At 36.8% G+C, this 25,016-nt stretch overlaps 1 protein-coding gene across 1 annotated transcript; it reads left to right on the forward strand.

Moving 5' to 3' along the window:
- Nucleotides 1-14: 14 nt before the first annotated feature.
- LOC141426121 (myosin-VIIa-like) lies at nucleotides 15-24,259 on the forward strand (the record flags this gene model as incomplete). The annotated part of the gene is given in 18 exon segments (XM_074084981.1): nucleotides 15-47; nucleotides 49-93; nucleotides 173-359; nucleotides 362-781; nucleotides 784-858; nucleotides 861-982; nucleotides 984-1,062; nucleotides 1,065-1,655; nucleotides 1,709-1,758; nucleotides 2,352-2,460; nucleotides 2,463-2,578; nucleotides 14,456-14,695; nucleotides 14,824-14,988; nucleotides 15,081-15,365; nucleotides 15,472-17,940; nucleotides 19,049-19,248; nucleotides 21,214-21,481; nucleotides 22,419-24,259. Coding segments are annotated over 18 exon segments (5,661 nt in total), but the record flags the coding sequence as incomplete, so codon positions are not given.
- Between the last annotated feature and the right edge of the window lie 757 nt (nucleotides 24,260-25,016).

Consider the following 25,016-nt stretch of genomic DNA (forward strand, 5'->3'; position numbering starts at 1 on the left):
TGTGTTCTAACTGCCTACTGGCAGGTCTTTCTAAGGAAGAAAAAGAAAAAGCTGGAACTGGGAGAACCAAAGGAATACAGATACTTATCTGGGGTATGTAACAAACATCAAAACATAATCACAGTTTAAATTAGCGTAAAAAATTACTTATCAAGTTTATGTTTCATTTCAGGGTGGAAGTTTCACATGTGAAGGTAGGGATGATGCAGCTGAATTTGCTGATATCCGGTCAGCCATGAAAGTGTTACTTTTTACAGAACCAGAAATATGGGAAATTTTAAAATTGCTAGCAGCAGTTCTCCACTGCGGAAACATTAAATATGAAGCGACTGTAGTAGATAATTTAGACGCAACAGAAATTATGAGCAAGCAAATGTGCGAAGAGTGGCTACGCTCTTGGGAGTGCCTATGCAATCTTTAATACAAGCGCTCACCAGAAAAACGTTGTTTGCACATGGTGAGACTGTCGTTTCAACATTAAGCAAAAATCAATCAGTGGACATTAGGGATGCATTTGTGAAAGGCATCTATGGACGTCTGTTTGTAACCATTGTTAAAAAAATCAATGCAGCTATTTATAAACCCAAAGCAACTACTCGAACCGCTATCGGTGTGCTAGACATATTTGGTTTTGAGAACTTTGATCAAAACAGCTTTGAGCAGTTTTGTATCAACTTCGCTAATGAGAATCTGCAACAGTTCTTTGTAAGACACATCTTCAAATTGGAACAAGAAGAGTACAATCATGAGGGAATCAATTGGCAGCATATAGAATTCGTTGACACCAAGATGCACTTGATTTAATAGCTCTTAAGCAGTTAAATATTATGGCTTTAATAGACGAAGAATCGAAATTCCCAAAGGCACTGATCAGACTATGTTAGCTAAATTACACAAAACACATGGACTGCATAGGAACTACTTAAAACCAAAGTCAGATATTAATACAAGCTTTGGTTTGAATCACTTCGCTGGTATCGTGTTTTTACGATACTAGAGGTTTCTTGGAGAAAAACCGAGACACATTCAGTGCCGACTTATTACAATTAATCCATGTGTCTACTACAAATTCTTGCAAACGATTTTCAAAAATGACATATCTATGGGTTCAGAGACTAGAAAACGAACACCGACTCTATCGACGCAGTTTAAGAAGTCACTTGATTTACTGATGAGAACGCTAGGAACCTGTCAGCCATTCTTTATACGGTGTATAAAGCCAAATGAATTCAAAAAGCCGATGTTATTCGACAGAGGGCTTTGTTGCCGGCAGCTGAGATACTCCGGGATGATGGAGACGATCAGAATTCGAAGGGCTGGTTATCCAATTCGGCACAGTTTCAAGGAGTTTGTGAGATACCGATTTTTAATATCCGGCGTCCCTCCAGCTCATAAAACTGACTGCAGAACTGCGACTGCAAAAATTTGCGCCTCGGTATTAGGAAAATCTGACTATCAATTAGGACATACCAAAGTGTTTTTAAAGGATGCTCACGACTTGTTCCTCGAACAGGAGAGAGATAGAGTGCTGACTAGGAAGATACTGATTTTGCAGCGGTCCATCCGAGGCTGGGTGTACCGGCGACGCTTCCTGAAGATGCGGGCGGCGGCCATACTGATCAGCGGCATTGGCGCGGGAAACTGCAGCGGCTGCGGTACAACAGATGAGAGTGGGATACGCGAGGCTGCAAGCGTTGATCCGTGCCAGAGTGCTGGCACACAGGTTCAGGCATCTCCGGGGACATTGTGTCATTGCAGGTCGGTATCATCCAATCATTCTAATGCCAAATTTTACATTTAATGCTGTTTAAGCCCACAGTATAAATATTTTTCAATGTCATTTGAATCTAATTTTTACGGAAATGAGGTTAAACTACTGTGGTGTAAAAAGTAGAGAAACAAAACAAATTTTACTTTGTCACTGTATTAATATCTGCCACAGCAGATACGTCCTACCGGCCCTAGAAATAGAGTCGTATCAGATATTGATCTGGTGACTGTACATTATGTTGCATATATGGATGGCACAAAGATAACCTTAAGAAATACATAATTATTCTGCCCTCCTAAGCCGAATGGCGCTATCTAAAAAATATCGCTTTTCTGTCATTTATACCATGTGATGCAGAATGTTTGAAGCTACACAATAGTATTAATAACTCTACAAGTGTTTTTTTTTGAGATAAGTAGTGCCTTTTGGCTTAGGAGGGCAGTATTATAATTTTTCTATCCTTGAATGAAGATCTAATTTTCTTCCAATATAAAACATATTACATACAAACATACTTCACGCGCTTTCGCATATAATTTTGCATAGATCAATAAGCTTTAAGACATGGAGTATTCTGCAGGCTGCAGCGCGTGGCTACTTGGTCCGCCGCTCCTACGGGCACAAGATGTGGGCGATCGTAAAGATCCAGAGCCACGTGCGGCGGCTGATCGCGATGCGGCGCTACCGGCGGCGCGGCAGGACGCGCGCGCGCACACCGAGGCGCTGCGCCTGCGCAAGGTCGAGGAACAGCGGCTCCAGCACCAGGGGAACTCGCGCGCCAAGGAGATCGCCGAACACAACTACAGGGTAAGTCGGGAATGGGATAGACCGTCAACCTATGGAATATGTTTATGAGCTGTAAAAATGTGATTGTCCCTATATTTGTATATGCAATAGCAAGCTGTAACGTATTAGCGAACTCATTTGCCTATTTCTTTATTTTAAAGCAAAATAACGAATTAGGGCTAAAATATATAACGAGTTTACCTATCTAAGTATTGCCTAGAGTCTTGTCATGGAATTATGGATTGATAGTGTAAAGTACCCAATTAAATAGATCCCGGGAGAAACGCTTGTTTGACGTGCATCATTTACTTTTGTAGACAATTGTATTTAAAATTAAATTAAATAAATTGATGCCCGCGACTTCGTCTACGAAGAATTCTTTTATCGCGCGCCTACGTGAATTATATAATTTTCCGAGATAAGAACTGCTTATACTATATCCTTTCCATCAAACTATTTCCATATTAAATTTCTTCACCGATCGGTTGAGTACTTTGGGCGGGACATGAAAGCGTAGCAAATAAATAAACTCATTTTCGTATTTCTAATATTAGTAAGGATGCAATTGTTTTATCAATTAAGAAAATAATTAGTCAAGTAGATCTGAATTTAGCATGTATTGGAAATTGAATATTTAGTTTAGTTTCATCATCATCCCAGCCCATATACGTCCCACTGCTGGGCACAGGCCTCCTCTCAGAATGAGAGGGCTTGGACCGTAGTTCCCACGCGGGTCCAGTGCGGATTGGGAACTTCACACAAACCATTGAATTGCTTCGCAGGTTATGCAGGTTTCTTCACGATGTTTTCCTTCACCAAAAAGCTCGTGGTAAATTTCAAATGTAATTCCGCACATGAATTTCGAAAAACTCAAGAGGTGAGAGGCGAGCTGGGGTTTGAACCCACGATCCTCTGCTTTAGAAGCCATAGGTCAAACCACTCGGCCACCACGGCTTCCAGAGCCGTTAAGCAGACCCGTAGTTTAGTTTATTTATTCATTCAATACATCATTACATTATAATTTACATAAATGTCAGTTATAAGAATTTGTATTGAAATCGTCAAAGTTAAAGATACGGTTAAGGTACGGGTAAGGTTTGGCTAGATTACTTGTATATATATTCGTAGTATTCATACCAAACCGCTGTCATTTAAATTAATTTATTCCAAAATGAGTTGCCACTGCTTTCAGATATATCCTGATTCTTGATATGATAAGAAGCTGTTACAATTATATCGTTAAAATGATTAAGCGCATTCATTGCTGAGCCTACTCTTTGATTACATATTCTTGTAATTGATTAATCCTATTGTTACCGATTATTTGTCGGGATATTGGAATTAACGGATAGCTCCAGTTCTACGATGACTTAACATATAATTAAACTAGAGTTTACCCACGGCTTCGCACGCGTAAACTATTCGATCTGATAGTTACAATTTAAAAATACCGAAACCGGACGACCTAGACGACCGGACCGGACCGGATGCCTAGTGGTGTAGAGAACGACTATGAAGCTTGAGGTCCCGGTTCGATTCCCGGCCAGGCAGATATTTGTATGAATAATGCGAATGTTTGTTCTTGCGTCTTGGGTGTTTAATATGTATTTATCTATATAAGTATGTTTATCCGTTGACTAGTGTCTATAATACAGCTAAGCTTTGTTTAGTTTGAGACTAGGTCAATTGGTGTGAAGTGTCTTCATTATTCTTCATTGAGTTTGAATTTCAAGATTTTATCCCTACTAAATGTAATGACTACGCCCAGCGGTTGCTATTTCAAGATTTTATACCTATCCCGTAGGAATATCGGTATAAAAAGTAGCCTATTGTGTTATTCCAGACGTCCAGCTAACCTACATACCAAATTGCATGACTCTAAACCCAGCGGTTTGTTTTTTCAAGATTATTTATCCTTAATATCCGTGGGAATATCGAAAAAGTAGTCTATATGTTAATCCAGACGCCAGCTACCTACATACCAAATTTTCATGACTCAAGCCCGCAGGATTTGTAACGGTTCGGATGTGTCACACGACCGTCACTGGGAATAAATTAGTAGAAAATTGTTAGTGGGCCATCTATGAAAGTTTGATGGAAACTCGAAACAAAACATGTCGACAAAGACAGTTAAATAAGAGTAATTGAGATTAGAATGTCGATGTAATTAAAGCAGGGATAATTTAGCAGTCAATTTAATGAGTAAATGTTAAATTTAATTGGAGATTAGAATTGTGTTGTTCGGGTATAATAATTAATGTAAAAAAACGCATCTATGGTCAATTAAGGAATTAATAGTAGGCGTCATGGAAAATTAGTGAACTAATGCCGAACTGGGTTTAGCGGCAGATTAACCTGAGAGGCTATTTAGTTGTTTCACGTGGGAATTATAGAGGTCGCTTTAGTAATGGAAATGTAAATTTTATCTAAAAACAAGAAATATGGTCACAAATTCATCAAAAATAGACTTGATATAGTAATAGAATCATTAGTATTAGTCTACAGTAGATCTTAGATACATTTGATGTTAATAATTATGTTAATTTAAAGAAATATCAACGGAAGCATCATGGAAACGGCAAGTTGTCGAAATTAGCTAAATAAGTTAAGAAAAACCGAAAATGCAAGCATTACGTAATCGTAGTATAGATCATTGGTTCATTATCTATTATAAATTTAAGTTTTCATTCAAAACGGAGTAGTATTAGCAGAGTAATTACACATTTAGTTATGATGAAATTACAAGCACTCTGTCGCACTGACTTAAAGTAGGAACGTGGCGAAATTATAAGCAAATTTTGAGTAGCGTTAATACGACAAAGGGAACTATGAATAAGTGGCGCGAATTGGGGATACCAGTTAATAATTGTAGGCAAATTAGCTATTTTATAACGAACAATAGAAGTATGTAATTGGCTATTTATATTCAAAGAGTGTAGGGAGTAATAAGTAGAAATTATCATTAGAAGTAAGATTATTGTTAGATAGGTTAAGGAAATTAAAACGTTGAGGTAAAATTGAAGTATTTGACAAATACATATAAATATTTATTGAAATTATGTTGTAGCACAATATAAAAATGAAACGTATTTACTAGAATAGTTAAGCTAGGATAGTGTCAAGATAAATAGGAAATTTTAGTTCAAAAATAAATTCTACGGTTAAAATTTGGCTATTTTGAGATAAGGATTTGGCAGAAGAAAAGCGAGAGCTGCAATGTCAACGTTGTCGACTTTGGTAAGCTTGGCGTCATTTGGTCGCTTGGCGCGAAATACAGAGGTCCCGGGAGAGAAGCTATAAATAGAGGTGACACAAAAAGGGCGGGAGCCAGATGGATTTAGATTTCGTAGAGTCAACACCGTTATTTTGCTAGTCGGGGGGTTTAGTTTCTGTGCGCCATTTTGTTAACAAATTAGAGTCAATAGAATCGGGTAAAAATTATTTCATTAATTTTATTGGGGTTTTTGATTTTATTTAATTTGAATTAATTTTAATTTACAAGAAATGTGAGTATTTCTTCAGGAAGTAAAGTGTCGGGGTCTTGATCATTAATCTGCGGAATAATGATTAACTCTCTGGTTTTTAACTATTTGTGAAATATTTAGTGCTGATTTTCATTCGAAAATCTCTTGTGTGAGGGACTTTGCGGTCTTGTGGCGGTGAAGTCTTTTATTTGTTCTTGTAGTGTGGAGTGATCGTTTTTATAGCGTTTCATTTCAGCCTACGTATATTTTGTACTAACCATAACTTTTCTGTGTTTTTCCCAACTTAATGGAAATGACTTTGGTTCCTCCATAACGTACCTTGGTTGAGCTTTAAGTCCGTCTATATCGTCTGACACCTAACGGTGACAACCGTGGACGAATAGGCTTCCACTTCCTGAAGCTGTGGCGGCTTCAGCGGCAATTACTGTCGTACCAGCCACAGTGGATTCTGTTTGTCTTTTGTAACGACTAAGTAGCGCTCGTCGAAGTGAATGCGTGTCTTGTTGCGCTTGGTTTGTACTTAAGAAACTCAGAATTCCTGTCCCTATTTATTTACGTATTTATGCACGACGTTAGGTATTCTGCTGTTCCGGGGGCTCTCCGTCATAGGGACCTTCCTTCGGGAAAGTCGAGAGCCCAGCACCATTTAGGGACCGATAGGGCTTTAGGTATACACACCATCATTGTTGATAGGAGATTAGAAGAAATTCATTGCACCGTGAATTTCTACATTACACTAAATGTACATGTGGGATTAATTCCCTAGTTTGCTAATCACAGACAGAGAGTAGGGCCTCAGGCAAGCTTAAAGCACAATTGTAGGATTTATTAGGGCTATATAGGTAGGGAAGTTCATAGGACTTAGCTAGAGTAGCGTTTCCTTACACCGGGAAAAGTTACTATTTTAACTCACCACACAATTAGTTCACCTATGAGGGTTTTCTCCAAATTGCTAAACTCCAACACAGAGCTAGGGAAAGCTTAAACTCGCACACACATAGTTTTAAGGCATAAACTAGATTTTAAGAAATAAAATAGTTAAAACATAAAATTTATTTAAGTACTTACGTCAAAACTTCATTATACAAAACTTAGTTCATAAGAACTGACTACGAATAACTTTATTAAATTAGTAAGTTGACTTCAATTTAAAACCAAAATACGGTTTGATCATTTTGTTAAGAGTAAATAACAATAACATATTTTAGCTGTCTTTCCTATAATGAATAAGCGGGAATTGATATGACACGATCTCATAGCTAAGTGGACAATTAAATGCCAGATAACTTACTGGTAATATTTAACACAATTATCATCTAATTTCGATTTGAATTACGATTGCCAGCTAAAATAAGCTTTGTTTTGATAAAATTATATCAAACATCATATTCATACTTTTGATCAAGATCTCATCAAATTATGTCTAGTAATAAGTTAGAGATAAAATCGTAGAGGGTTTTGGACCATCTATCAATTAAAATACAAAAGTCTTTCGTGTTATAAATACATACTAGCTTTTAGTTGTCGTACCTACTTACATTGAGTGAACGGATGTAGAAATCCTGACTACGGTCGATAGCTTACGTTGACACATACCAGGCAACAGTCTATCTGGAAATTTACGTACTTTCATTCGATCTCGATTTAAACATAATGATTAAGGATCGATAGTTGAAACAGTTTATTGTTCATTTAAATATATGAATTGAGACAAAACTAGTCATAGACGAGTCCAAAACCTAATACAGAGGTTATCTTGAACACCCAAGGGTTATCTAGTTATAAGCTAGTTAGATTATTATTAACGCTTGTGTTCTGGGCGTAAAGTATAGAAATCGGTACTTACTTTCTGCTTTTACTCTGGTAACGCCAAATGCTGGTAGAACTAAAATAAGACTAAGTAGATAGCTCATTAAAATAAGTGAAAGTCACTATGAGATAGTAATTATACCAAATAAAATTATGTCAAATTAGACATTCCATATATCTAAGATGGATAAGACATAATCTAAATTAAGAGATACTAGTGCCTATAGTAAATGAATAGCTGTAGTGTCTAAACTCATTCCTGAACTAATTATCAAAGTTATAATTAAGCATCTCATAGAGTATTCTAAATAAGCATAGAATAAGTAACCATAAGTCTAAAATTAGATTCAACTTGTTACAAAACATTGTTGTTTGTATTCCATACTTTGATTTGAATGCACCGAAAGTTAGTGCTTAGTCTAGTAAAATCACAACTTGACATATCCATAGAGATATTGCTCTGGTGTGCGATAGGATGAGGACGAAGGGGCAAGGAGGTAGCGTCCTTCCGAGACCTTAAAGTCCGGTATTAAACTTATTTTAAGTCAAAATAGATTCAGAAGTAATACAAACACAAACACTATCCGTAGTAGAAATATTTCCTCTCATTTTCCAAACTGATTATTCTAGGTAACCTGAAAGATCCATTTCTAGAACTATCCAATCTAAACTTACTAGTATATCCAAATTCACATCTCAGTAATTAGAATTTCATCTAAAGTTCAGTAGAGTTCAATCTAGAGTCATAATTATCACAAGTTGGTACTGCTTAATTAATTATACATTAGAAACACAACTGTAGCTTTTCAAATTAATTCTCAAATAAAAGCACTCGGTTATTGCTGGGCATAAGGTAGGTTCCTAATCACTAGACGGATCAAATCACAAGGGCCATTATACAAATTTCATGACTTACAGGTTGTTATTTTCGAATTTTATCCCTATGCCGTAGAATATCGGGATAAAAGTAGCCTAGTTAATCCAGGGTATATAATACCTGTATGTCAAATTTCATAGAAATCCGTTCTGTATTTTTGCGTGACAGAGTAACGAACATGCATCCAAACACTATCGCGTTTATAATATTAGTGGGACGTGATGAATTTACCTCAATTATGTGCGTTACGTAAAAAAGTTAACTACATTATTTCTGGAGTAATTAACACAAAATAACAAATAGCCGAAAAGAAAACTAAAAAAAATACTATCGAACAGTACTAAACAACTAAACTGTGAGAAATAGTAGGTAGTACTTCTGACATAACAATTTCAAAACTTAGGTACCTAAGTAATAGATAAAGCAAACAAATTACAAGCGATAAATAACGTTTGTTTAGCAACAAAAAATAATACAATGTTAAGCCCAAATGGCATCATACTGATTGAGATTCCTTCTAGGAAATATAAATCCGTTCACAGAAAAATCTGACATCGTAGGTATATCATGAAATCTTTGTGACGTCAAACACATATCGTATCGAAGGAGAGCATACGTTTTTGATAAGATTTTACCAAAATACTAGTCCGTAATGTAATGACCTGCATCAGAAGCATATGATTGCAACTACTGTGATTCTCTTCGCTTTTTACCCCACTTACAGTTTTATGGTTCTGAGGTCCAATAAACAAAACAGCGATAAGGAAAATTTAATGCAGCAGTCATATTTTCGTACATGACTTTAGGCATACGTATTCGCGAAGGTTCTTTGTGTAGAGATATTATATTTGTATATTGGCGTCACCTCAGTGTCTAATTTTAGGTCCTTTATAGTTCAAATAATATTTTAAGTACCTAGTTTCTTACTGCAAAAAGTTTCTTGAGATTAGTAAGCAGGACTACATAAATCATGAGACGGCAGATCGCACCTCTTACTAGAGACAAAATTGCTCATTGGGCATTTTGTGATTCTCACTATGCTAAACAAAACTGTTTAACAAAAAATGGAATCGACTTCAAAAACCTTGAAAATAATTTTCTACTAGTTTGAAGTCGGTGCCTCAGCACGGGCCCAGTGAGTGCGTCGTCTACCTCACATACATACTACTTATTTTGGGCTTCAATCACTCCTGCTGGCTCGTTCCTGAGGCACAGACTTCAACTAGAGAAAAAATATTTTCAAGTTTTTGAAGTCGGTTCCATTTTTGTTTAAAAAGTTTTTTTTTTCATGGTTTTTAGTGATTTGTAGCCAAAGGGCATTTCACAACGATTCCATTAAGCTCAAACACGGCATAATTACATATTTTATAACAGAGTAAGTACCGGTACGTAATGGTCTTCTTTATGAGGTCCAGTTAACCAAATTATACTTTCTGAATGTAAATAAAGAATGCCAAAATCGCTATAGGAGTGCTTTTAAAATTTGAGGGTTGCCCTCGATTTTTCCAAGATCCCATCATCAGATCCTAACCTAACTTGGTGACAATGGAACCACCTCTGAAGTATGCCCTTTAGAACAAAAAAATAATAACAAACACACACAAAAAAACAGACGAATTGAGAACCTCCTCCTTTTTTTTGAAGTCGGTTGAAAATTATCTGTAAATATAATAATTACCCTACTATCGACTAAGGGTTATTCTGTAGTTTTATCACCAAAAATATGTTATTTTAGTGTACCGGAAATTTATCAAGCCAATGTCAGAAATTATTTATATAGGTAATTGAAAAGCAAGGTTGTTATGCATGATTTTAAAAGCTTTATAATCAGTTCTAATCAAGATAGTTTGCTATTTCAATGTCCATTAACACTTAGCGACTTCTTTCATTATAATAATCATACAAACAGTTTTTATTACCGACAGTATGTTAGTCGGCTTCCTTTTTATTTTATAAGTAAGTACATGAGATAAGTTTAGTTAAAAAAAAACCGGCCAAGAGCGTGTCGGACACGCCCAGGATAGGGTACCGCAGCCATTACGAAGAATCAAATAATATTTTTCTAAGGATTTCGTATTGTGTACGGAATCTTCCAAGTTTAGGTATATTTTATACCTTAGGCTGCTATTTACTCTTAGGGGCTGTTTCACCATCCATTGATTAGTGTTAACTGACGGTTAAATGTGATGCCGTCTCCGTCTATTCGAACAAAACAAATAGAGACGGCATCACATTTAACCGTCAGTTAACACTAATCAATAGATGGTGAAACAGCACCTTAAACTACTAATAATTCTCAAGCAACCTTAGCAACTATAATTTTAATATCATTTTGAATTTTTAAAAAATTCCACCCAACATTTACATTTTAGAGGGGGGGGGCGCTCAATTTTGATGAAAATATGCACTTTAAAGTTGAATATTTCGCAAACATATCACTGAATAGAAAAATTGTCTTATTAATCCCCAATAGCCAACGATACCCCATACACTATAGGGTTAGTCGAGAAAAAAAAATGACCCACACTTTACGTCTATGGGAGGTAACCTAAAAAAAATTTTTTACTTTTTTTTTGTACCACTGTCGGCGTAACTAATATGTATATTCATGCCATATTACAGCTCTCTAGTACTAACGGTCTCTGAGCTTACCCGCGGACAGATAGACAGACGGACAGACATGGCGAAACTATAAGGATTCCTATACTCCATTTAATTTTAGGTTTGAATTAACGGTCAAATTGTAACACATGTTTCTCGGTAGGTATTTTGAACACAAATGGACTAAAAATACCTACAGGTACATATTTATTAGCGGTAGGTATTTACTGTTTTTAGTATAGAAGTTAACAATTTTAAACAGTTTCGTTGTTGATTTAAAACGTGTGCAAATTTTACCGTTAAGTTTCAAATGTTAAAATAAATGGAGTATAGTTGATTACGGAACCCCAAAAAATTATCTAACGATGGAGACCGTAAGCAGGTAGGTAATTGGTATAGTGGTAAGGTTCCCTAAAAAAAGATATAAATAATTCACTAAGTAATTGTTTCAATCGCCATAACTAAACATTGTAGAGAACATAAATAACCTTAATAAAGGTATTTTTGATTTTTAACAATGAAAGGTAAGTAATAAAAAAAGATATAAATAATTCACTAATTGTTTCAATCGCCATAACTAAACATTATAGAGAACATAAATAACCTTAATAATGTATTTTTTTATTATTAACAATGAAAGAAGTAATAAAAAATAAAAGAGAAAGTGAAACCAGGTCGGTAATAAGGTTCATACACTAGCAAGAGTTTATTAAAGTTACATTTAGATATCGTTATTTTTTATCGGCACTGATTAAAAAATTAATCAAGAATGCAAGATAAAAATATAAACAAAATTGCCGCATAATTAGTTTATCTGGCAGATAATCTTTAGGTATTGTAAAATCAGTTTATCTTTTAATGGGTTCATAAATTCAGTAGCTCCCACACAGACATGATGTGTTTCAATAGGCGTAAATATCATTCCGAATTGCATGTGTCAAAATTTTATTGGATTAAAATCAAAACAATCATCTAAGTACAGGTACGTGCTTAATACTTACAACAAAAAATAGGCAATATTAGGACTAAGTAGATAATAGTGCAACATTATGACATCTCAATTGCGTAAATAAAGAAAAATAAAGATTGAAGTAAGTAAGTATCAAGTTTTTACAATTACATTTTGAAGGTCTAATACCGATAGGTACGTAATTTTATAAAGGTGTTAAGTAAATTTGGGTTGAGTACAACGTTAAATAGCTTTCCGCTACCACGGTACGTGTAATCCTACTTAATTTTATAAATGCGTAAGTCTGTGTGTGTTTATTTATGCTACTTCATTAACGAAAAAACGTCTGGAAGGATTTTGATGAAATTTAGTATGTGAACAGTTGAAGGTTTGGAATAGAAACTGCTTTTTATCCCGATATTACCACGGGATCGGAATAAAATCTCGAAATCTCAACCGCTTGGATAAGAGACACGTGGCGTAGGTGTTTTAAATATGCAACGTTATCCAAATATACGAAGTAATTTTTGGGAATTCCTTTAGGGCTTAAGTAAAATCCCAGAATTTTTAATTTAACTACCGTATCTAATATTTTACGCGTGCGAAGCATATGAAGGGTCCACGGAAAGAACATGTCTAGTCACTTTTTTTTTTAAATGAGATTTTACTGCCAAAATGTAAAGCAAGTAATAAACTATAACTTACATCTACTATTGCAACTGTATTATTATATCAACATGACATTTTTACTTTTAAAAACCTATACACGGAAATAACGTGCGTTGTGTATTAGGTACATGGAAATACATGTTATGTTACAAAACAAAACAATACATTAGATAAACTTTTCTGTTATTATATCACATTACAAAATGAGAACAAATTAATGGTAGGTATATTAATTTCGAGCTCAACTTATGTGACTTCGGATCAGAGTGTTTGCATTATTTCATACAAGTAGGTATATAAAGTAATGGAGTTATTAGCTAATTTTTTCGTAACTATCCTTATTTTATCCCTGATTTGTTTTGCATACGATGTGCCGGGCCGCTGTTTTCAGTAAAGTCTTAAATCACTCCAAATCGTTTTATTAATTATTGGACATCGTTATAATACTAAAATCGCTATTACCTTCCTATAGATGACATACCTAGATTGACTTACATTTAAATAAATATTATTAATAAAGACAATAGCGACTCCATGATATTTAGAACCACGGAATATGTAATCAAAATATACCTTATTAATATTCAAAGTTACCAGATTCCAATAAAATATAGAAAAATACTTATACCTACTTTTATGCTTTGGACTTTGCATGTTTATTTCATGTAGTTAAGTGACAACGCATGTTTCTTCCGTGTTCAATAGGGGTCTGGTTCAGTTTTTGGTATTAATAATAACAATCCGTCATTTTTAACTAATATTCTATTTATTTATCTAAAGATAAGTAACATTGACATACAATTGATTTATAGACAAGTGCATAAATATATTTGTTGATTAATTACATCGTTCCAAACTTTAAAAACGCGATAACTCAAAATGTCACTAAAGTGACTAGACATGTTCTTTCCGTGGACCCTTCATATCGTATAGTTATAACATAATATCACATGGTCATGTACTCGTCCAGTGCCTGACGCTGGAAATCAATCAACCATGTAGCAATATTGTGCAATTATCACACACTGCAACTTACCCGGTTGTATAACTGAACTCCAGTTGAACCACATCGTAATCCGAGCCTACAACTAGGTTTGGTAGAGCAATATATACATTAGTATGAGCCGGTCGTGTGTTATTTTTAACGGCTCGCGAAAGTGGAATAAATATAATGATTACCTGTTTCCAACGCGCACGCGACGATTTTACCGAAGATTCTCATTATGTTGGTACTCGTAGCTTAGCTACTGCGTATTTATTGTAGAGCATACTTCGATATGAACAAATTAACCCGAGAAAAACTAACTTCTCTTAATCAAATATTTTTAAGTAGTGTTGTTGCACAACTAATATAACAATAATAATTATCATTTTTTCAACTATCGGTCGGTCGACATTTATAAAGTTAGGACACGAAAATCTCGTGATGTGGGCGGTAACAGTGAATTTCTCATGTGAGTTAAAACTAGAAAAGGAAGAGAAAATTCATATTGCCTTTTATTTACCAGGAGCGTATGTACGAGTTGGAGCGGCGTGATGCAGAGTTGGCGCTAGAAGAGAAGCGTCAGCTGGAAGTGAAGCGCGCGTTGGTGCAGGAGGCTACGCGGAAGCAGGACGAACCCGTCGACGACAGCAAGCTGGTCGAAGCCATGTTTGACTTCCTGCCCGACTCCAGCAGCGAGGCGCCCGCGCCAAAAGACACGTCTGTCTTCAGCGACCTGCCGCAGCAAAGAGCAGATCAACAAGAGGTAAGCCTATTGTGTTGAAATAGGTTACAGGTGAAGACCTATCTATCTATCCACAATTTTAATTGAATATGGGAATTCCAGCTGATATCTTTAAAACGCCACCAATAAAAGTTTTGTAAACTTTACAGATGGTGACACCCATGCAGACAACATCAGAGGACGAAGAGGATCTATCCGAATTCAAATTCCAAAAGTTTGCAGCGACTTATTTCCAGGGAAATGTCACACACCAATATTCTAGGAAACCTTTGAAGCATCCGTTGCTGCCGTTACACACGCAAGGAGATCAGCTGGTAAATTTGTTATTTTAACCAATAAATCTGTTTATTCGTTGGTTAGAAAGTAGCGATAAAATTATTTATACAAACAAATGGCTTTATTTCAGGCTGCTCAAGCGTTATGGATAACAATACTGCGCTTCACGGGTGATCTCCCAGAACCTAGATATCACACGATGGACAGAGACAACACATCTGTTATGTCCAAGGTCACGGCAACACTTGGGAGAAACTTTATTAGGTCCAAAGAATTTCAGGAAGCGCAAATGATGGGCGTCGACCCTGACGCTTATCTGAACAAGCCAAAGCCAAGGTCGATCAGACACAAATTGGTATCGCTAACGTTGAAGCGGAAGAATAAGCTTGGTGAAGATGTTAGACGTAAATTACAGGTAAATATTACATTTTCAGTGCCTACCTACATATTTTAAAATAGTAACAAATTAAGTTTAAGCATATAAATAACTAAGTAAAACCAATTATATTCTCTTATTCCAGGACGAGGAATATACAGCTGATAGCTACCAGTCATGGTTAGAATCGCGCCCGACGTCAAATCTTGAAAAACTTCATTTCATCATAGGGCATGGAATCCTTCGCGCTGAACTGAGAGACGAGATATACTGCCAAATATGCAAACAGCTAACTAACAACCCATCAAAGTCATCTCATGCAAGAGGATGGATCCTATTGTCATTGTGTGTTGGATGCTTCGCACCGAGTGAGAAGTTCGTGAATTATCTCAGAGCTTTTATCAGAGAAGGGCCTCCTGGCTATGCACCTTACTGCGAAGATCGCCTCAAGAGGACCTTCAACAATGGTACCCGAAATCAACCACCCTCATGGCTAGAGCTCCAAGCTACGAAATCTAAAAAACCTATAATGTTGCCAATTACGTTTATGGACGGTAACACAAAAACACTGTTAGCAGACTCAGCGACGACGGCTAGAGAACTCTGCAATCAGTTATCTGATAAGATAAGTCTGAAGGACCAATTCGGTTTTTCATTGTACATTGCTCTATTCGATAAAGTTAGCTCTTTAGGCAGTGGAGGCGATCACGTAATGGATGCAATTTCTCAATGCGAGCAATATGCCAAAGAACAAGGCGCGCAGGAAAGAAATGCTCCTTGGAGATTATTCTTTAGGAAAGAAATATTTGCACCCTGGCATGATCCAACAGAAGATCAAGTGGCTACAAATCTTATTTATCAACAAGTTGTCAGAGGCGTTAAGTTTGGCGAATACAGGTGTGACAAAGAAGAAGATCTAGCAATGATTGCAGCTCAGCAGTATTACATTGAATATGGCCAAGACATGAACAATGAACGATTGTACACACTATTACCGAATTACATTCCAGATTACTGTCTAACTGGAGTAGAGAAAGCCGTAGACCGATGGGGTGCTTTGGTAGTACAAGCATACAAGAAGAGTTATTATGTGAAAGAGAAGATTCCTACGTACAGAGTGAAAGAAGATGTCGTTAGTTACGCGAAGTTTAAGTGGCCTCTATTGTTCTCTAGATTTTATGAGGCTTACAGGAACTCTGGTCCAAACTTGCCTAAAAATGATGTCATAATAGCTGTAAATTGGACAGGTGTTTACGTTGTCGATGATCAAGAACAGGTGTTATTAGAATTATCGTTTCCTGAGATTACAACGGTGGCAAGTCAAAAAACCAACAAAGTTTTTACGCAAACTTTCAGTCTATCAACAGTAAGAGGCGAGGAGTTCACTTTCCAGAGTCCAAATGCGGAAGATATTCGCGACTTGGTGGTATATTTCTTGGAGGGGCTGAAAAAGAGATCTAAATTTGTGATAGCGTTGCAAGATTACAAAGCTCCTGGAGAGGGCTCCAGCTTCTTGACATTCCAGAAGGGTGATCTTATTATTCTGGAGGAAGACAGCACCGGAGAGTCTGTCTTAAATAACGGTTGGTGTATCGGTCGCTGCGAGCGTACCGTGGAGCGCGGTGACTTTCCAGCAGAAACTGTTTACGTCCTGCCGGCATTGACAAAGCCACCACCAGACATTCTGGCACTTTTCTGTTTAGAAGGCGCTTCTCACGGACGTCGAGTGCCCACGGCTACATTAAACGGAACAGAAGCTAAAGACAAACCACACACGTTAATAGAATACGCAATGGATCATTTCAGATTGCCACCTAAGCGCACGGTTTCCAAAGCCCTCACACTGTCAACAGCTAAGAGAGGTGGCCCTGAAGAATTGTGGCGACATTCCAGAGAACCTATCAAACAGCCACTGCTTAAGAAATTGCAAGCAAAAGAAGAACTCGCTGAAGAAGCTTGCTTTGCTTTTACTGCAATTCTAAAGTATATGAGTGACTTACCATCGAAACGGCCCCGAATCGGTAATGAGTACACTGATCATATCTTCGATGGACCCTTAAAACATGAAATATTACGAGATGAAATATACTGCCAGATTATGAAACAATTGACTGACAACAGGAATAGAATGTCCGAAGAGAGAGGTTGGGAGCTAATGTGGCTCGCTACTGGTTTATTTGCATGTAGCCAAGGACTCCTCAGAGAGCTAACATTGTTCCTTAGGACTAGAAGGTATCCAATTGCTCAAGATTCGCTACAGAGACTTCAGAAAACTTTAAGAAATGGACAAAGAAAGTATCCACCCCATCAAGTGGAAGTCGAGGCCATTCAACACAAGACTACTCAGATATTCCACAAAGTTTACTTCCCCGACGACACAGACGAGGCGTTCGAGGTGGACTCTTCGACGCGGGCGAAGGACTTCTGTCAGAATATCGCGCAGAGACTGAATCTCAGATCTAGTGAAGGCTTTAGTTTGTTCGTTAAGATAGCTGATAAGGTGATATCGGTGCCGGAAGGTGATTTCTTCTTTGACTTCGTGCGACACCTCACTGACTGGATCAAGAAAGCGCGCCCGACGCGCGACGGCATCACTCCGCAGTTCACTTATCAGGTACGTAAGTGTTTTACCCACACAGTGTAAGCATAAGCACTAGTAAGTAAGTGTTAATCTGTATGCCAGATAGCGAATGTAAGACGTCATATTTGTAATATAAACAATTAACTATCTTGTTGCCTGAAATGATTGATTTTGACTTTATCGTTGCATCAGGATCTCAAAATTCACGGAATTTATAATCGGAAATAGTATTATGCCCGTTATTATTTTACCTTTGTTTTTGTGCTATCTAGCGCGGAATTCAATGTTCGTTACTATGAATTGGTGCCAAATGATTGCCGTAAGGTGTGTCGGCGAAAAAAATATATAATAAAACATTTAAACGTATTAAAAAAAAGCATGAAAATAATCTTCTACCAGTTTGAAGTCGGTGCCTTAGGACGAGCCAGCAGGGGTACTTAATAAAAATCCAATAGATAGGTAATATGTAGGCAAGGATGATGAAGATGACTGGTCCACTCCTCTTGGCTCGTGCTGAGGCACTTGGTTTCAAACTGCTAGATAAATATTTTCATGTTTTTTTTGGAAACGGTCACTTTTTTTTATTTTATAATAATTTTCTTGATTTTCAGTGTAACTTATCTAAGTTACATAATAGCTTAATGTCAACTACTCGTCATCTTTTACAAAAGGTTGCTTTTTTCGATGCAGAGAGAGACGTTAATTGTTGAGAAGTTCTCCTGGTGCTTCACCATCCATTTCACTTCACTTCCATTAAAATTGCATAGCAGGTGTGTTAAAGGAATCGAACCCGTGAAATACTTGTTATTAAGTTGTTCCACTAGCAAACTGTGATTTCCCTCATCAGTACCACCACCGAATAGCGATTTCCAAGCGCAAATTCACGAGTTACTACTAAATATTAGCCAATTCTAAGTCTGGAAGAAGGCAGCTCGATTGGAACACTGTAATCAAAATAAACTTAATTTTCGCAACGGTTACGCAGAATCTTGAAACACCCTGAGTCACAACTAGAGCTCTAATAAAGCTGACGACGTAGATAGAAAAAATGTTATCGATAATGACATCAAAAATCCCTTCGATTAAATTGATACTGTAAGTATAGGTACACCCGCGTCTGACTGGTGTTTGCTGTCCCCAGGTATTCTTCATGAAGAAGCTGTGGACAAACACGGTTCCGGGCAAGGACCGCGCCGCGGACGTGATCTTCCACTTCCACCAGGAGCTGCCGAAGCTGCTGCGCGGGTACCATCGCTGCGGCCGCGACGAGGCCGCGCGGCTTGCCGCGCTCGCCTACCGCGCGCGTTTCGGGGACAATAAGCAGGAGCTGCAGGCGATACCGTGAGTGACTCATTTATTTCTGCACCAATATCTGACGCAACAAAGCGTGCCTGATAAGACTCTTTTTCATAAGCCGTTAGGACGTGTCAGATATTTTTACACGCTCCGCTTAGCAGATATTAATGCAACGTACCACTAAGAAGATAAGTTGAAATATGGATTGATATTCTTTTCCCTGTAATAAAACAAAGTCACTTCCCGCCGTCTGTCTGTAGGTAATGTACCTACGCTTAGATTCTATTTATTGCGGTTTTCACCATTAGTTAGATACATTTTCACGAAAGGTTTCATATTATACGCTCCGGCTTTGCGTGGATACACTTTTGGTGAAACAGAGGTAAAAGTTTGTCGCGTCTTTGATTACCTACTTATAGACCTTCTTTATTTTCTCATTTCCTTTTTTTAAGTAGCACCCGTGCGAAGTCGGGCCGGGTCGCTAGTAAATTAATTATACTATTAATTTATTCCTAATGTAGATACATTTACTTGTACCTACTCAAAACTATTTACTTAATAGTTTTAACAAGGTATTCCCATAATCCACTTATGTTGGGAGCCATGTGAGTCGGTATACGTTATTAGCTCTAAATTGAGACTCATGTCAAAAATAAAGTAATAAAGTAATTTCTAGTCACAGGCTCGCGACGTCGAAGTTCCCAAGACGATCCCATAGAGCTTATGGGAACGGAAGCAATACCATGCCCTCGGTACCGCTCTGCTTTCAGAGCATGACATGAGTGCGTGTGAGCTATTGGGAGCGGCAGACGTGAGCTTGCCTTCGAAATCCAAAAGCTTAATGGTTACTACTTGACCGGAAATGTATATTTCAGAACTAAATTATTATTATTATTATTTTAAAATTTATGACAGTGGAAGCATTCTACACTTCCACTGAACGTAGATATAGTTAGTGTTTAGTTTTATAACTAAGGGATCCCATACATACCTGTATTATTATTATTATTTTTTGTTATTTTTTCTTTAATTGTATACTGTAGTTTTTCAGTATTTTATTTGTAATTATATTATTATGAAAAAATGACTTTCTGCCAAGTTTCTTGCGGCGCATTCTTGTCTTTCCGAAAGCGCTGGTAGTTTAAAAAATTACGTGTAAAAGTGCCCATTGCGGCCTATTTACTGAATAAATGATTTGAATTTGAATTTAAACCCTACGACCCTATGAATGACTGCTTGACGCATGGATATGTTCGCACGTTGATATTTATAAATTTAGGCAGATTGAACATTTTATCTTTTTAGCGTCACGTGGAAGTGAATTGTCTTCAAGTCTTAGCTTAGGTTTAAAACCGCATTGTTCAAACGATTAACATGGAATAATGCGGCGCGTCACCCTTTCTAGATTATATTTTATCATTTAATAGTAGTTCCGTTATCAGAACACAAAAACTTCTGGTCGTTTTTTGATTTTTACCGCCTATTTCATCACTCTATTAAGTTTCTGTCAGTCATCTTTATGTCAGAAATCTATGATGCGGTCTTTGTTTAAGCGAACAAAATAAACAGAGATGGCATCATCTATCCTATCACATAAAGGTGCCCCCACATGCAGTCGCTCGTCGCTCGATTGCAGCGTATAAATCTGGTCACGTGACCCCGTTTTGAAGGTGATTTTGAATTTTCCGCGACTCAAAAAAGTAGCGTCAAGTCGCCGCGTTGAGCAGCAGCGACAAGATGGCTTCTTGCAGGAATGATCTTGGCCTTGGAAGCTGATTTCTTAATCTCATTTAGTAGCAGTCGTGGCAGTGGTACAAATAAAAGAAATTGGAGTGAATGAAAAAAATAAATAACAGTGTTTTTTCCGAAATTGACGAGGTTTTTTTTCCAGCATAAAGTTCAACATTTTCAAATTTATCGCTATATGTCACTTGACCAGATTTGACACTGGAAACAAGCGTCATAAGATAACAGGAATTTATCAGATACTTTAACCTGCCAAATTTTCAGACAAATGCTCCGCGAGCTGATACCGGCTGACTTGGTAAAGCTGCAAAGTTCCGCTGACTGGAAACGGGCTATCGTGGCTTCCTACAACCAGGACGCTGGAATGACGCCAGAAGACGCGAAAATAACCTTCCTAAAAGTCATCTACCGGTGGCCCACCTTCGGATCCGCGTTCTTCGAGGTTAAGCAGACCACAGAACCAAATTACCCGGAGCTGCTGCTCATTGCCATTAACAAACATGGCGTCAGCTTAATCCATCCGACGTCTAAGGTAAGTTTAGTATCTTGGTTGACCGCTGCCCTTGGATTAATAACAAAAAATGTTTTAAAACACTTGGTAGATATCATCCAACAAAATAGAGACAATTATGGTTTATTAAATTTTCCATGACAAAAACTATTCTGTGTCGTTCGTTCTACGGGACTTATTAAACTATCTTCATACCAAATTTCATTACAATGCTCAGATGTTATTGCATGATTCGGTAACAAATCTTCAGACGATTGCATTGATTTGAATGCGCATGGACTTTTAAGAGTCAACATCAGGAGTAGGAGGGAGACTAGCAAATGTAAATTATGTATGTATGTATATATGTATGTATGTAAACTCTTTATTGTACAAAAGAAAATAAACAAAACACAATTGACAAACTTTGAGATACTTGTACAAAGGCGGACTTATCCCTTTAAGCCAGTCAACCTTTGAGTAGATGAGAGGAGCAATCAGTTAGGGTCCGACAAAGAGTGAGGCAAAGTAGTAAGTTATTATGCATGATGCTAGATGAGAGGGAGTCAAGGGTTATTGACGGTCAAAGTTATTAGTTATTATGCATGATAAATACTCAGTAAGGAGATTAATAATGCAAGAAATGTGCATTTAAACGAAACACATTAGTCAAGTACAGTACTACTACTATAGCTTCGTCCGTGCTAAATACTCAGTAGGTACTTATGACAAGAAATGGCATTTATTAACGTACAAGTCGAAGTACCTATAGCACTCGTCTACACTAATGAAAAAAATGTGCTACGTTCAGACAAAGTTAAAAATGCAAAACATTTACTGACATATTTTTGGCAGAAGCACGCGTTACCATCTTTCGCTATAAGTGCATGGTGGTAATAAGCGTGAAGTAAACCATATTTTTTTGCAGTTTTTTTCTATGATAATAGTTCTTGTGCAATCACCACGCTATAATTTTCAGGACATACTGGTGACCCACCCTTTCACCCGTATATCGAACTGGTCGTCCGGCAACACATATTTCCACATGACCATCGGCAACCTGGTGCGTGGCTCCAAGTTGCTCTGTGAAACTTCTCTCGGCTACAAGATGGACGACCTCCTCACTTCTTACATCTCACTCATGCTCACCAATATGAACAAACAGCGTTCACTACGTGTCAAGTGAAGTTAACCCAAAAGTGATTTAACAGGATTAAACTTAAAAAAAAAACTGCAGACTAGTGAGTTGTCTATGCTAAGAATCAATGCGCTTTTATTTTGTTTAATTCATGTTTAAACTATTTTGAGAGATATGAGGTGCAGGGCCTTGTAAGGTGCGTTTATGATAGAAGACGATTATTTTGCTTAAGGATGATGGTAAAAATGCATGGCGACAATTGTACCTACATCACAATTCCATTGTGCAAATTATGAATGGTTTGCAAGCTAATTACAATGCATTATTAGCATTCAATACAGTTTTAAAAATTAATTTTAAAAGGTACTTATCGTATCAAAACATTTGTAGATCAGAAGTGTGATAAGTGTATCCGTCCATAATTTGTTATACGAAAGAATTACACTTTTTAGTGTTACTGTTGTCGTGTACCTACCTACACAAATAAATCAACTAATTCGGTTCAACTTTCCGAAACTAGTTGGTTCGGTTGCGTTGGTTGATGACTCGAAATGCCTACATATTCAGAAAATCGGATTGTAAGTACAATTTTTGATAAATTCACTAACTCTACAAAATTAATCTTAGGTGGTAGTTTCGGACCATAATCACGTTAATGTACATCTTTAAAATTACCTTGTCGTTTCGGCACATTACAGTGGCCTTGGTCACGAGTAGACTGAAGTTTAGGATACGTATAACGTTTTTCTAGCCGCCTGGAGCCGTGAAAAAGTCACTTGTTTTCAATTTTGTTCCGGCACCCTATCTGTCTTTTTCTCGCATCGTTTATGCTACAATTACTATCACTGGATCCAAGTGCGGGTAGTTCGAAACACTTGCGCGGCTAAACGAAGGTGATATCCATACCCAACACTCCAGCCTAGGCACTCGTGATAAGTTGATAACGGTTGCTCCAATATGACTGAAACGTTGAGGTAATTTTAAATATATATTTTGACTCGGAGATAAGGTAATGGTAAAAATAAGTGAAAGTCGCAAAAATTGAAAGTTTAATCTGGGTAAAATTAGGACCGGTTATGTTAAGGGTTTCAGATACATATTTTTAAATATACCTACATAAGATTGTATACAACATTTGTCATTTATATACATAATTGAATTTCATTTAGAATAGTCGGATACTTTGTGTATACGTTCCTTTTACTGGTAACCTGGTAACAGACTGTACTGTAGCTCTATTAAAAAAGACGTAGGTAAGGGTATTGTATCAAATTGTATGTATTTCTGAAACATGTAATACCTATTTATAGCTTATTTTATGAATAAAGATCTGTAATATCTTATTTAAACAAGCGATTGGTTACTTCATGATAGGTTTTTAAATTTAGTTAGTTTGTTTATCAAATGCGTTGCTTGAAGCTAAGTAAATACCGATAAAAATGTAAGTTTTTTTACGATTTTTATTAATAAAATCAAGGTTTGATTTGTATCTAAATGTATTCTGTATCAAGTTAATATGATTACCTAATTTCTTAAGCGTGTAAGGATTAAGTTGAGCTAAATAATTGTGTTTAATTGTCAATATCATGCCATGAGTACGGAGACAATTCTTCTGTTTGTTTATTTGCTTTAGTCAAAAATGTTGCATTTGTGAGTGGTGTAAACATGAGTCACAATGATTCTATTGTGTTTTTATTTAAACCTCAACTAAGCCTTCCCAACCCAACCGAGTATGAAAAGAGCTACGGCAATGGACCTTATGTACTATCCATGTCAGTATTTACAGACGTTTCATCACACGAAGTTCATTTGAAAAAATCATCAAGAGTCGAATGTAAAAATATGAACTTATTCAACGCTTTAAAATATGTATACCACAAACTCTTATTCCGGTGTAAGGCCATGATAACATGTAATTTTTGCACTTAATTATGCCTACTAATACATATACAATAATGTAGGTAACTACGTCTACAGCTGAACCATTAAAGTCCAAGCAGAGTTCGTAGGTTATAAGGTTATATGAGCCCTATAATTTTGATTCTATAAAAGAAAGTAGGTATGTATTAATTTCCTCTATTAAATTACATAATATGTATATAATCCAAATAACAACCATAGATAGACCATGAGAAAAGAGTGCATGTTCCCACATATTTTTGAGCACCTCGGCTGCTCCGGACTATCTGATGACGACTGTACTGTGCAACATTGGAAGACTAAAGGAAGTTAATTAGGGTTCCAGATTTTTAAATTAAAGCGAAGAAAAAGGTTAATTCAAGCCATTCATCGTGTGATAAATGCTCAAATCGAAAATAATCGGATGTTACCACCAAAATTACTAAAAAAGGCCAAAGTTTAATTTATGCGGATATACCATTTGGTATAAATATTGCGTGAAAAACTTTTTCTCAAACATGACATGAACTATTGACGTTG

This window comes from Choristoneura fumiferana, chromosome 3 (genome assembly GCF_025370935.1).
Source record: "Choristoneura fumiferana chromosome 3, NRCan_CFum_1, whole genome shotgun sequence".
Classification (NCBI taxonomy): Eukaryota; Metazoa; Arthropoda; class Insecta; order Lepidoptera; family Tortricidae; genus Choristoneura; species Choristoneura fumiferana.